At 38.1% G+C, this 14,326-nt stretch overlaps 2 protein-coding genes across 2 annotated transcripts in view; one reads left to right on the top strand and one right to left on the bottom strand.

The window, feature by feature from the left end:
- The window catches only part of FBXO15 (F-box protein 15), a 42,070-nt gene extending 38,684 nt beyond the window's left edge, over positions 1-3,386 (bottom strand). Inside the window, exons 1-2 of the mRNA XM_053468367.1 lie at positions 3,371-3,386; positions 557-724 (exon numbers count right to left, since the gene is read on the bottom strand). Coding sequence (XP_053324342.1) covers positions 557-684 — 128 coding nt within the window. The 5' untranslated portion in view covers positions 685-724; positions 3,371-3,386. The remainder of the gene's footprint in view (positions 1-556; positions 725-3,370) is intronic.
- Positions 3,387-4,078: 692 nt separating this feature from the next.
- TIMM21 (translocase of inner mitochondrial membrane 21) lies at positions 4,079-10,190 on the top strand. The gene is made up of 6 exons (XM_053468363.1): positions 4,079-4,551; positions 6,554-6,616; positions 6,766-6,863; positions 7,970-8,043; positions 8,908-9,013; positions 9,089-10,190. Exons 1-6 carry the CDS (start codon positions 4,257-4,259, stop codon positions 9,179-9,181), a joined length of 729 nt encoding a protein of 242 aa, XP_053324338.1. The 5' UTR covers positions 4,079-4,256; the 3' UTR covers positions 9,182-10,190.
- Positions 10,191-14,326: the final 4,136 nt, after the last annotated feature.

Below are 14,326 nucleotides of genomic sequence, written 5' to 3'. Positions count from 1 at the left end.
AGGACAAAAGGTTATTTTAATGTTGCAACAACCTAAATGAGATTGTAGTTGTATGCCTAAGACAAAAAATTATTTTACATGATACTGTAGGATTAAAAATTCAGTTTGAATAACAATCATAAGGCCAGCCCATGCTAACCGATAAAATTGATCTTAATCGTTGCCTTATTTTATATTAGGCGACGGAAATTAAATTTAATGCAGTATAAGTCCTGAAGACTATGAGGTGGGTGTTTGAGCATATTAACTGGTTTTCACCTACTTTAGCAGCTTTCCAATAGGGTAAAGCACCACAATTCTGCCCAAAGGTAAACTTCCACCCAAATCACGGGCCTTCCGGTGACGTTCTTCTCCCCGATTGGGGGATCGAGGGAGAGCATGTCACCGGAAGAGCCATCATTTTGCACTAAGGTGAAAATGTCAGCACGTCCGGTGACATCCTCTCCCCCCGATCCTCCATGCCGCCATACTGCCCTGAGTTAGGGCAAAATGACTGCTCTTTCTGCAATTCCAAACACAATGGGCATACATTTAATGTCTTAAGCTGTATATATACCTCATTTGTTGTTGTGCCTGCTTTGAAGATAAAGGAAAAGGAGGTACTGGCTTTGTTACTCTCTCGGCTATTTGTCTATGGAGCTGGTCAATGTGTTGTTGGCGAATCCATCCACGTCCAGAAGCCATAACGATGAAAAATCAAGGACTCCCTCCCAAAAAAAACCACCTAAAATATGTGAAATAGGTATTAAAATTGTGATATTGTATTACATTTTTGCATTAATAAGTATTAGTATATATGTATATATGTAAACCATCATATTTAAGACCCAGGAATTACATTAATAATAAAGATGCATAACATGCTTAAAAATATTTAACCGCTAAAACACACAGACACTTGACACCTACACTAACATACCCAGGTACTAAACTAATACAACCAGACACACATATTAACACTAACATACTCAGACACGCACACTAACATACCCGGGCAGACAAAAGCAGCTCACTTACCCCAAGAAGCCTCAGCTATCGCAGTAGGTGACAGCCTACGGCACCCTGCGATCTGCTGCTCTACCCCGCGGGATGTTGTGTGAACCCACCTCCCCTCTTTTGTCTTTATCAGAGGGGGATCAATTTCCCAGTTGCACTCCCCCACCGGATCCGCCAATGGGCAGAGCGCAGGTATATGATGTCTTACGCTAACGTCAGCAGAATCACAAAGGAGTGGTGAGGGCCGGTAGGAGGGAGATGCACGATCTCCTCTGTGGGGGCGCTTTCAATGCAGTGGACTGCCCCCCACGTAGATCTGCGCCCTAGGCTGTCACCTACTTCGCCGGCCCTGGTAATAGTAGGGCACTCAACCTGGGCAGGTAATGGCAAATGATGGGCACACAAACCCGTGGAGCAGGGCTGAATTTCCCCAATTCATAAAAAAAAAATGACTTGTCCACAAACTAGAGGTTTGGCTGGTAGCGTAAATGGACAACTGTCTTAAACTAATCAGGAATGGGTTTTAAATTGCCCAGTAGAATGCCTCGTTTTGTCACCAATATTTATCAATAAAGATGAAGAATAAGATATGATGATATAGAAATATAATACAAAATATTTTGTGTTACCCACATATTAGAGGTCGGCTAGTAGGGTAAGACGGTCTAGTAGGCAACTGTCTTTATCAAATAAACTCTACTCAGGAACACAATTTTATTTAAAACACACCGTGTGTAAGCACAGTCAAATGCTTACTTTTCTCACAAATATTTTTTCGTGTTGATGAAAAACTAGAGGTTTTGCCCTAAAATAAATTATGAAAAAATGTCTGATGTAGTCCTTGTAGGAGGTATATATACAGAACAGTAATACACAACATCATATGCTGGTGCTCAGCCTCCATCAGCAGCACAAAGTGTGAAGGAGCATTGAAGTTAAGGCCTGTATGAACAGACTTTGCACTCCTGTTATTTTGGGCCGGATAGCGGGAGATCCACAACCTCTCCAACTGGCCATGCGGCTCCCCCTGATTAAGGCTGCCTTGGCTAGTTACAAGTAATCAGAAATGCTGTAACAACCTTACAAACCAATAAGGAACGTTCTCCACAATTGTTACAATTGAGCAGCAAGCTACTCCTTGCTGCTCAAGGAGGTGCAAAGCGGCAAAAGCCCTGAAGTCGGCACTAATTCTGGTGTAAAGCGTCAAAAACACTTAAGTCAGCACTAATTCTGGTGCAAAGCAGCAAAAGCCCTTAAGTCAGCACTAATTCTAGTGCAAAGTGGCAAAAGCACTGAAGTCAGCACGTGAATTGCTCTTTCTACTTAGCTCATAATTTGCTTTGCTAGCGATATGATTTAGGGACCAACAGAACTGCAAGGCTGCTGCAGTAGCCAAGCAAAACCACAGGCATCCAACAATGTATCTGTGTTTAAAGTGAAGTATTTGTTAAAGGTGATCAAAAGATAAAACAGACATGTAAGATACAAAAACATAACTTATAAAACATGTCTTAAATAAAGTTACTGGATAAATAATATATTTCTATTTCAGTATTAGTTACCGTGAACCGAACTAACATCTCATGGTCACTACACAGACAGAGAACTGGAGATCTACCCGCTGATTCACTTATGAACGGAGAAATGCTAATTTTCAGAAACATTCACTTAAGTAAGAAAAAGACCCACTAATGGAAGAGGCTGATTGGATATCATTTTTTATAGAATTAATGGGATGCCATAACATGTCTGATCCATAATGGTTGCTATTAGCTTACTCTTTCATTTAGTTTGATATGTAGCGGCAGCTTCTATAAAGGTTATTGACCAAATAACTACAAAATCATCAAGAAAGAACGGTCACTGCTCTGCTGAAGAAAAAAAAACACTAACAACACGACCACAGCTTTATACTGTTTGAAAGGCAAAAAAGGGGTCTTATTCACTAAAACCAGAGTTTGAAGGCGAGTTGTGGTTTCAACTCCCTCATGACATAATTCATCATGAAGGGCCAACACAGGCAGGTTTCTCCAGAAAAAAAGATCAGCTGGCCCTGCACAATGAATAATTTAACAGAGTGAGGGCTCGCTGATTTTTTGCATTAATTTATCCATCGGGGTGAGAATGTAACGAATAACTAGCTCTGCAATACCTGATCACTAGCCTCTGTATGTACAATAAATGAGACCAAAAATCAGAGGCAGTAGCCAGATCCATGTTAAGGATATAGTCTGCAAACTATGCAAAACCAGTTTTCTGACACTGCACACGAAAAGAAATATAACCGGATGCACAACAGTTCTCAATACTATTTAATACGTTCAGCAGTTTGTGAAATGGGTGGCAAAAGCACCCTAAAAATCATTTATTTTACCAGATGGTTCCACCGACGTCCTATCCCTGCATGTATGTTTACAGCTTGGACATCTGGTATCCATGGGATACCGAGTGCACATGGAAGAGGCGGAGCCTGTGGTCATCACCATCCACCATGTACAACTACCTCAAGCTGTACACGCGGGGGAAATACACCCTGGCTGATAATTATCTGATGGCCACCAAGGGGTATCACCAGATAAGAAGGTTCCAGACCTTTTCTGTTATTGTGAAGAGAAATATATGAGGATACTTCATTATAAAGTTTTCTCTGCACAGTAATTCTCATCCACCATGTTATTAAGTAGCCATATATATTATAAACGCTCGCAGGTCACCAGGTTGTGTTACAAACCCCGAATACCGTACACAATTACTATTAATTACAGCCCAGGCTGTGACTAGCCGCTTGTATTAAATCGATGTCCCCCGCGATGCACATTTGTAGCTTATATTGGTGTGTAGATGCCCACCCTGTGCTCTCCTTTACACACAAATGTCACCTCACACCACGCTAGCTAAAAGCGACGGCACGTCAAGCAACACGCACTTGTGACCCGGCTAGCCCGCCTTTCCGCAATGCACTTTGGGAACTGTAGTCCTTTGGCCTATGTACACTGTTGGTATGTACAGAACAGAAGCAGACTCGAACTACAGTTCCCACGGGATATATCGCTGCGCTGACAGCAATCCTGGTGGACGCTCTGAGGTTACAGGGACTCAGGAGGCCTTCGGTGCAATGTGGAGGTTTATGTGTGACCCAGGGTTATTTTTTATTCTCTAAACAAAAAGCATATATATATGCAAAGAAGCGTAACCATAGTTACTCGTTTATGTCTGTGTGAATATCCCTAGGTGGGATAGCTGTCAGTTGTGTTTGCACAATGCTGCCCCCGTGTTTGTGGAGATCACTTGTGTGTAGGCACAGGCTGCTGGCGCACACTGTTAAATGCATTGGGGTTTCCAGTAAGAAGGCTGCCCTTGGCGGCTTAGCGTGCTTGGGAAGCCCGCATAGGAACACGCCAGTTATCGGTCAAGCCTGCGTCCTGATCACCGGAAAGCACAGTATATGCACGGGCAGCTGCTTGCTGCAGCTCAGAGACTCGAAGCACAACGACAAACGTGTGTCCGTGCAGACCAGGAGCGATGGGGCATCCCCACAAACCGCTGCCCAGAAAGGTATTTCAAATGGCATTAAATCCCACTGGCATGGTGTGTTAAGTGGCACGGTGTGTTAATAGTCACACTGGCACGGTGTGTTGCCCTCATTCTAAGATCCATGTGTATGTGTAATCAAACTGTGAGTGTTCATCTGTTGGAAACTTTGGTGTTCTATGATGATTGAATTATATAGCGCCATCACATGCCGCAGAGCTGTACAGTGGGTACATAGGACGTATCAAGTAGTGCATAACATAACAATTTGGACTTAACGGAACAAAAGGCTTGGAGAGCATTACTCAAAGGAGCTTACAATCAGGAAATTAATGTACCATTATCCTTTTCAGTGACCATTGATTTATTATTAAATCCTACTTTGATTTTGATTTTCCTCTTCTTTTCTTGGCGTAAGATACATTTTTGACACTTTTGTCACAAACCGTATTAAGAGCGACAGAGTAGATTTCCTAACACTAATAGAGAAAGAAATTATGGTATCTGCTCGATTATAAGGCAAATGCTCTTAAAAATATCCCTCGTCTTATATTCAAGGTCGTCTTCTAATCAAACCTCAAATAGAGGTCTGACTGCAAGACTAAGATCCAGATTCCCCGCAGCGCTGCAGGGGACCCCGATCCTACTCTCTGGCAGCCGGTGAACGTTTGCAGGATGCGTGCAGACACTTCTGCCGGGACTTCTGTAACATGACATGACCTTCCGGTGCTCGGTCATAGAAGCCCCGGTGGAAGTATCAGCCAGCAGCAGCGGAGGTTGTCTGCGTGCATCGCACAGACCTCTGTCGGCTGCCCCACTAGACACCAGGGAGTCTGAAGCACGGGGACAAGTCTAGGGATGCAAAGGTAAGCGGGGGGGGGGGGGTATAATTGTTTTTTGGAGGCACAGTGGCGTATAGGGGTGTATAAGGCATATAGGGGGTATAAGGCATTACTGGGGGCAGAGTGGCAAATAGAAATAAAAACAAAACATAATTTTTCTCAATCATAGCTTTTATTAAATATAAAAAAATTGTTTACATGTGAATTAATATTTACTAGTAAAACTAGTAGGCTTTTTCAGTTTTTTCCTAAATTCATATTTAAATTTTGGAGGTCGTCTTATAATCAGGGTCATCTGATAATTTAGCAAATACGGTAGTATCTATAGCTTTTTTGCTTCCTCTAGTAGTTTTTTTTATATTTTTTTGACAAAATATATATATATATATATATTTATTTTTTTTTTATTTTATTTTTTTTTAGAGTAAGATTATTTTCAGCCTTACCTGATTATTTTCAATTGGCATTATTAGAATAACCACAACATTTGTAATGTCAAAGAGAATAAGCACAGCTACACTGTATTTTTGGATGCCAAAAGGCATAAGATTCAATATGTATAGGGGGGTCAGTTACTATTGATTTGCCTGAGGCTACAGTTGGGGACAATGGAAGAATTTTTTTTTTTTGTTGAACGTACATTAGTCTCTGTCCTTTACCTTCTATCTAATTTAGGTAAAGAAATCAGGGCGGCTGTATACTCTACTTAACCCTGTTCAGCACAGACTGCTTGATTCCCCCCCCCCTTATTATTACAAGTGGATTTAACTGATTTTATCTCTTCATAACAGAATTAAAAGTTAGATTTTCACTTGAGATATATTGTTTCTGTCTTTGTCAGTATTTATTAAATTGATTTGCTAATCATAAACAAGCATTACTGCCATTTTATCATAATTAGGTTTTTGGCATAGATCAGGATGTCAAATTTAATAAGCGATCTGGTTCAATTCAGTTGAAATGGGTAATTGAAGTTATATCCTAATCTATTAAACAGACATGGTCTTTCTAAGAAGGTCCTGGTGTTCTACACTTTCTATAGGTTGAGAACCAGATGGTACTGGAAATGCTTCTTGCAGATTCATGATTGCCCCCAGTATTTCATTTTCTCTCTGCCATCTTTTAGATCAATCGAAGTATAACAAGACTATGTTTTAATTTCATCTTTTTTTTCTTTATTGCAGTTACACAAGCTGGCAAAGACTTCACCTATTTTATTGTGGTCCTTGTAGGGATTGGAGTTACAGGTTAGAGAATTATAAAATGTATAAGGTGTGCTTGTGTTTTTAATGATCTGCTTGTATGAAAAGAACAGTTGAATAGAATAACGTGGCGATTCACTCTGCCATTGAAAATGTTAAACTTATAATTTTCTCTTTTTTTTGTCTTCGTGCAGGGGGATTGTTTTATGTTGTCTTTAAAGAGCTTTTCTCTTCTTCGAGTCCCAGTAAAATCTATGGTGATGCTTTGGAAAAGTGTCGATCTCATCCAGAGGTAAGTGTAAAGAAAAATCCTTTAGACTGTAAACTCACAAGCGGGGCCCTCAAAGCCTGGAAGTTTGTGTAAACGTACCATAAGGCTAGATAGCAAGCTCATAGGCAATGTGTCTATTTATTAATGTATATTTCTTATGTATGTGCTAACTGTCCCTCTTCGTACAGCGCTGCGTAATTTCTTGGCACTTACGTTATTATAAAATAATAATGATTCGATTATACTGACATTCAGCAGCATAAACAAAAAAGGGCAGTTTAATGGGTAAACCCTGAGAAACTTTGGTTTGAGATCATAGGGCGTACGCCTTACTGATGCCCTTCAGTACATGTAGAGCAAGGTTTAATTCAGAAACACCGCTATTTAAGTTTACCAGCAGCAGCTGACTACCTCGATGTAAAGCAAGGAGCCACCAAACCGAAGATGGTGGTCACAAGCAACTACAGGCAGTCCTTCACTTAAAATACAGCGCAGATCAAGCAGGAGTGGAAGTACTTTTGGTTCTCATACAAAAACATGTGCCAAAAAAATACAATATGGCTATTCCTTTAAATGGTTGCTCTAGTCATCATATGCTTTACCCATCATAATGCTCTGTATCTGCAGCTTCTCCTTAGGGTGAGTATTATTTTTCTTGACATGGTTAAATTAATTCATAAGAAAGTGCTTATTAAGTACTTTTATATGGATTCAATGTTAAGGGGGTCCCCATGATGCTAATGTTATGGGAGTCTCTTGGATGATAACCACTGTGCACCAAATCAATTACCCAAGGGAGAAAAAAATGTCCAGAGCAGCGTGGTTTTTATCTTCGCTCATAATGCTGCTACCACTTAACACGTATTCCAATATCTGCTCCAAGAAATGCAAATCACCAGGGGGCAAACCATAAAGGGATAATCATAAATGCAACAATGTAATAGTATATACAAAAAATCTGTACTCAAATAATGGTCTCTTGGAAATGCTTGTTTGTTCATCTAAATGCTCAGAATTGGAGAAGAGAAACGAAGCACGGCCGATTAGCAAAAAAAATCTAACAAAATGGAAAAAGGGTTTTCAACTGGAATTAAACTACTTTTGCATTTGCTGTTTATTTCTACCAGGTTATCGGGGTGTTTGGAGAGCCCATCAAAGGCTATGGAGAGACTACAAGACGCGGGAGGAGACAGCATGTTAGGTAGAACTTTTAAATCATGATCATAAATAATTAAGTCACTAGCAACTTGAGACATTTTATATAGTAAAGTAGTTCTAATGATCCCTGTACAGTTATTACCATAGTATTATATATTCCATACATCAGTCGTAAAGCTACTCATCATTAGCTACTTTGGTTCTAGTTATAAACAGAAAGTCCCCGAACGTTCCGCAACTCTATACGTAAGCCGAGTTTTATGTAACTTCGTATATTGTTTGCAAGATTTTTCCGGATCTACTTATGTAAGCGCTACATAAGTCGGGGCTGTCTGGATCTGTAAGTCCTTTACACTGTAGTTGAAAGAAAAAAAAAAAAAACTGTTATTTGACACTTAGCAACACTACACAAAAGTTGTGGTTTAAATGTTTTTTTTCCATTAAGGGCCAATACCACCTGCCTAGTCCATCTTTACAAATAGCAATCCCACCTCTTTTATACCTTTTTATTTCTCTGCATCCCCAGTCCCTGTAGATTTTTGAACAGGGCCCTCTTTTTTAGTTAGTCTCTTTGAATTTGCATTTGTCATTAGTAAAAAGAGCTGGACAAATCATTGATACTATATATACAAATAATAATAAAATAGAGACAAAACACAAACTGGTTAGTTAACTTAAGCCTCATGATGTTCTTATAATCCTCTGGCAGTCTGCCTTAAGACAAATGGCCCATTTGTAGGTCTATCCCACCACTACATATTAGCTTTCCTTGTTGGGGAAGGTGAGATGTATCTTGTTTTTTTTGTTTTTATTTTTTGTATAGTTTTGGCGTCTACAGTAAAATGCAGCCGTGTTACACTATTCTTAAACACTTTTCTTTTTTCAAGTATTCCTCCGTTTGTTTTAGTCACGTGGAGTATATAAAAGATGGTATGAAATGTATGCGGTTGAAGTTTTATATTCAAGGCTCAGAACCAAGGAAGCAAGGAACGGTACACGTAGACGTGAAAGAGGTACGTATTTTTACTTATACCATAGTAACTGTATGATCGGTGCTCTGTTTATTGTAACATGATTTGTTTCTACAGAATCCGGAAAGTGGCAAATATGAATATCAGTACATCTTTGTTGAAATTGATACATATCCGCGAAGAACCATTCTAATCGAGGATAATAGATAACAACAACAGTGCTGTACTTCGTCCATTATGGTTTCCCAGTGTATTGATATCTACAAATATCAATTGCAAAGGGTCCATTTTGCTATACATTTTGATTAATATATCTTATCTTCCCATTTTGCTGATGATGAAGCGCGCTTGATTCACATTTTATTTAATTGTGTAACTGTTAAAGTTAATTGTAACTGTGTCAGCATTCATTTTGCACAAGAACAGTTAGATTGGAATTCTGAATTCTACATTTCCAGTTATTTTGGCAAATATCTCAGCTTATCAGTGCCGACACTGGAAGCAGTGTATGTTTTGATGTTGTTTTTCTTCAACAAACAGAACATTAAAATACCCAAGGTGCTGGAATTACATTTTTGTATTTCCTTAAGATCATATAATCAAATATATGACAAGCATATATCAGTGCAAACCATGAATACATACTTACAGCATAAAATAAAGTTGTTATTTTTTTCTTTTGATTGATTTGTGTCAGATTAATGCCGTCTAAACGACAATATTATGGCTGCCGCTGCCACCTTCCACCAATGTGCAGGAAATCAATGAGCAATATGTTGAAACTGAACCACAATCTAGCTAGTTCAGAAAGACGAAATTGGAGAATACTAAACATAAACTCAATGTATTCTGGGGACAATATGAAAGATAGCAACTTGTACTATATGAAAAAAGCAATTGCTTTTGCTATGTGATAGAACAGACAAAGCACAAATAAGTTCTATTCCCGTGAGGTTACAATCTAATATTTAGTAGCTGAGGCACAAGAAGTGAATTGACATCCAAAATCATATGGGGCATCTTGTAACTCAACAACCGCAGCTTGTTTTATAGGTTGGTGCTTTTTAGATAGATTCTGTTCTGTCTGTTGCCAAAAAATAATTGATTTCGACTGTTTTTTTGAGTATATTTGCTTTGGTGTGATGAGGTGTACAGATTGTTATATGGATTTAAAAAGAAAAACATGTTTCTTTGTAGAATGACAAATTTAATGTGGTTAGTGATGGACATACAAAGGGAAAGAAAGTAAATTACGGTTTAAAAGGAAAATAATCTGTGTGTGTGTATATATATATATATATATATATATATATAATTGTTTTAATACTGCCTTATAACATTTAATTGTGAACATAATTTTATATGTACATATAAGTGCTACTTTCTTTGACTATAGTTATTCGCCATTGCATGATGGGTTTACATTGTGGATAAAACTCCAGCTTTCTTAAAAAGTATTGCTAGTGCTTAATATCTTGTCCTTTTTATATATATATATTTGAGATAAATAGTTTTAATGTATGTGTCTTTTAGAGTAGTTGCACCATTACTTATTTATTGTCCCTTTGGCTATGGCTGGCTAATTTCCCAAAAGGTTGTCAAATTATTCTGAAATTGCCTGCATGCAAACTAGAAAATGGGCCAAGGTTAATCACTTTGTTTTACAGCAATAAACTAATACTTGCCAGTTATGTTCATAGTACATTTAATAGTTTTGTATATTTTCAAAAACATGACACTAATATTGAGATTGCACCTCATTGTAGGACGTTTTCTATGTCTTATTTTAATCCAAATACCTTTATTTCGTAGAAATAATAAAAATATAACCCACTTTTCCTGAAAGAAAAAATGTAAAACGTTTTGATAGCCGATGTCTTATGATCTTCACCATTACAGAACAGAAGGGTCAGATTACTGGATGTTTTAAACCATTACTGCTTTATTTAAACCATTCAAAGAATTTTGTCTCTAAATGGAAAAGCAACCAGTACACCAAGAATGTCCTTCTATAACTATGATTTACTTTGAATGTTAGCGTTGTGCCGGTTATATTGAAGGAAAGTTTTATTTTCAGCATACTGAAAATAATATTAATTTCAATAGTCTATGAGCCGATCCTATTGGTACCAACAAAATTAATACATTAGCAATCAGCGCAGAGGTACTTTGGTGGTGACGGTCTGAGATAATGTGATATGCATTAAGATGTCCTCATTATCAAAATCTAATGAGCGATGCGCTCTAATGATAAGGGAATGTTAACCCCTAGCACCTCTGCAGCTAATCGAGATAGACTTTTTATATAGAACACTGAAAAATGATTTTCAATGATAAGGAAATCTATACGCTCTTGTGCACCGGGATTCGTGCAAACATTTTAGTAATTTTACCATTAATTTTGTCTGCGGTATTAGGATGCATGGTATTGTCTACACAAACATGGGTCATAAAGAGGTAAATGGATGTTGTGTAGAGATACACTAAGGTGTCATATCTAAAAATCTACAATTAGCACAGCAATTGTTATAATAGTGATCTATTTGAAATAGGTCATATTGTAAGCTTGCGATCAGGGCTCTCTCCGCCTACTGTATCGGTTTGTCTTAGTCTGTCAATTCTCGTCTTGTCGTAACCCTTTGAATATATTGTATTAAGGGCTGCGTAAATTGTTGGCACTATATAAATAAAATATAATAATAATAACAATAATATTGTAGGCTGGCCCATACCTAAATTATTTTCTAACTAACTGTAGAAAAGCCCCTTTGAATCCCGGGATATATAACCTTCACCCGTCTGGCTTTCCTTTAACTACTACAGATTCCTCGTATGAAACTCCACTTACACCAGTGGCTTAAAACAATGGGTTTATTAACATAACAAATACATATATATGAGTATATAGAGAAGCGTCTGAAATACAAGGCTCTATGACTCTAACTACACTATGCTAATGACTCTATGTGCGCATGTAAGGATGGGATGTCCCTGTCACTTTGATGTTATCCTTCCTTCTTTCTTTCTGGTTCTCTCTCTGTCTTTGTTGCTCACACCTTTATAGCCACCATGCCCAAACAGTCCCAGCCAATCATCTTCTTAGTTTGTGTCCACTCATCCTTAGGAAGGCACAATCTTGTACCTGCACCAGCTGCCTGTAGAGACCGCTCTTGTCCATGAAGTTAGATTGCCCCCATAGTGAAGTTGATGGTCCTCAGGGCAAATTCAGGGTGGGTCTCTGGAATGTTGGTATTGTCTCCTGCAGTCCTTTTGTTGTAGGAGATTGTAGATTGTATCTCCTGTTTATTGTTCCCACCTGGTAGAGAGATAGCCCTTTGATGTATTGTGAGTTCCTGGACATTTGGGTTTCGCCACTAGTGTAATTCCTTGAAACTGGTTTACTCGAGGAATCCCATTGTGTTGGGAGCCAACTGTTGTCCTTGGAGATTAATAGTTGACTTATATTTATTACACTAACAGGGACTGAATGGGTTGTTAAAAGTAGGCATCTCTTTCCCATCTAGGCTTAACCCCCTCCTTTCTCATCTTAAACCTCCCCTAAATTTTTTAATTTTAACCCATTTAATTTTAACCCATTTTTTTTCTTTCTCTTGCTAAAAACCCCAAAACCACATAAAGCATTTTTCCTTATAAAGTATATATCTGTAATAAGCTGTAAGGAATATTCAAGTAGAAAGTAAACAAAAACACTGAACAACTGAACAGAAAAACAAATGCATCCCCCCCCCTCCAAATTCTTAGTTCATCTCAGAGGACGCGTATTTATAATGTCAGGATTAATACTAGAATAAACAATAGCTACCAGCAGCTGAGTGCTATGGTACGATGTCTTTTCTGTAATTAAAAAAGTTATATAGTTGCAAGGAAAATATAATCTGGTAACCAAAAAGCATGAAATTGATACACGTTTCTACACTGACCCAATGACACACAAAGAAAAGGAAATTAATCTTCTTACCTTTGGCACAGTACACAGAATTCTGAAATTTTAAGTAACTTTTTTTTTCTACAGTCAAGGTAGTTGCATAAAAGCAGGAGGAGACAATATGCCAAGTTTCCAGATGTGTATTTTCCATTAATTTAGCATCTGGGAGCATTGTAATATTTATATTAAAAGATCTGAAGTTAAGCTCTGTGCATCTTTAATGACGGCAAATTATTTTATTGCCACAAAAGTAGTCAACCCATACTTCTCCAGGTGTTATTAAGCTGTGAGTCTCATGAACTTCCCAAAGGATCGCTGAGAATCAACTTGATTGTGATATCAGAAGGAAGCTGATGGATCAGAAACCAAGTGGGGCTTCTTGTGGAATCAATGTTCAGTTTGGGGTGCCACTATCCCTATAAACAATGGTGACCAAGGTGGTTGCAGCAAAACAAATGCTGTAACATTAGGCTGGATGGTAAGCCTAGCCAAGCTGTTCATTATTATGGAGAGCTAGAAGAAGGCAACAAACAGAAAGCATACAATGTGGCAAATATTTGAAACATTGTTTTACAAAGAAGGCTGATATTAGATGCACATAACTGATCCAGTCTGAGTATAAATGCTGTCTTACCCTAGATGCCCCAGTGACCCTGAACATTTTTAGGAGCATTTGCCCCTGCCCATCTTGGCTGCCTTGCTCTGATTGTATTGACCTGTGTCTCTGACCCCTTATGGACAGTTTTGTTATATATTGTACAAACGTCAACACTGGAAGTCCCCATCATGCCAAAAGAGCATGACTCACATGAGATACCCCGGTTAATCTACATGCAGCCCATCACGTATATTCTATAGGTTAAAATGGCTTTTCTCTTTTTAATTCCCTTTGCTCTCAACGGCACTTCACAGAGTAATTGATAACATTGCCAGACCTGCTATCATGCTTGTAAAGAGTTCGATCTCCAGAGACACTTTCAATCTCGCTTGTATATGCTACCTTCTAGCACTGTATCAATCAACACATTATTTTGCTGCTTGTTTTTCAGTGATCATTCCTTTCTATTGTCTATAAAAAGTATTTCAATAAAAAGCTGTTAAGAAATCCAATCTTTTAAATATTCATTAGCTTGCAGGGACATAGATGAAGGATACTGCTGGCCAATTCCAAGACTGTAAAAGTAGCAATGGTGGATAGAAATGTCTCCTGTTTGTATTTCCATGCAACAAATCTAGAAAAACTGAATTTGGTTAAGGACAATAAAATTTAAAAATAATGGTTCCTTTTTTATTATGTAGAAGGGGTACTCGTACACGATAAAGACAATATTCATTTTATAGATATTTGTCTTTCAGAAAGTATTTTGTCTTAGGAACTTTTATAAACTTGTATAAAATATAATAAAGAA

The sequence above is a fragment of the Spea bombifrons genome, chromosome 5, assembly GCF_027358695.1.
Source record: "Spea bombifrons isolate aSpeBom1 chromosome 5, aSpeBom1.2.pri, whole genome shotgun sequence".
NCBI lineage: Eukaryota > Metazoa > Chordata > Amphibia > Anura > Pelobatidae > Spea > Spea bombifrons.
This window is presented reverse-complemented; position numbering and strand designations above follow the sequence as displayed.

Excerpts from the sequence above, each read along its gene's own strand:
- TIMM21 (XM_053468363.1), top strand. The coding sequence starts at position 4,257 with ATGCTGCCCCCGTGTTTGTGGAGATCACTTGTGTGTAGGCACAGGCTG. Across the intron at positions 4,552-6,553 it reads ACAAACCGCTGCCCAGAAAG|TTACACAAGCTGGCAAAGAC; the intron begins GTATTTCAAATG and ends TCTTTATTGCAG. Across the intron at positions 6,864-7,969 it reads AGTGTCGATCTCATCCAGAG|GTTATCGGGGTGTTTGGAGA; the intron begins GTAAGTGTAAAG and ends TATTTCTACCAG.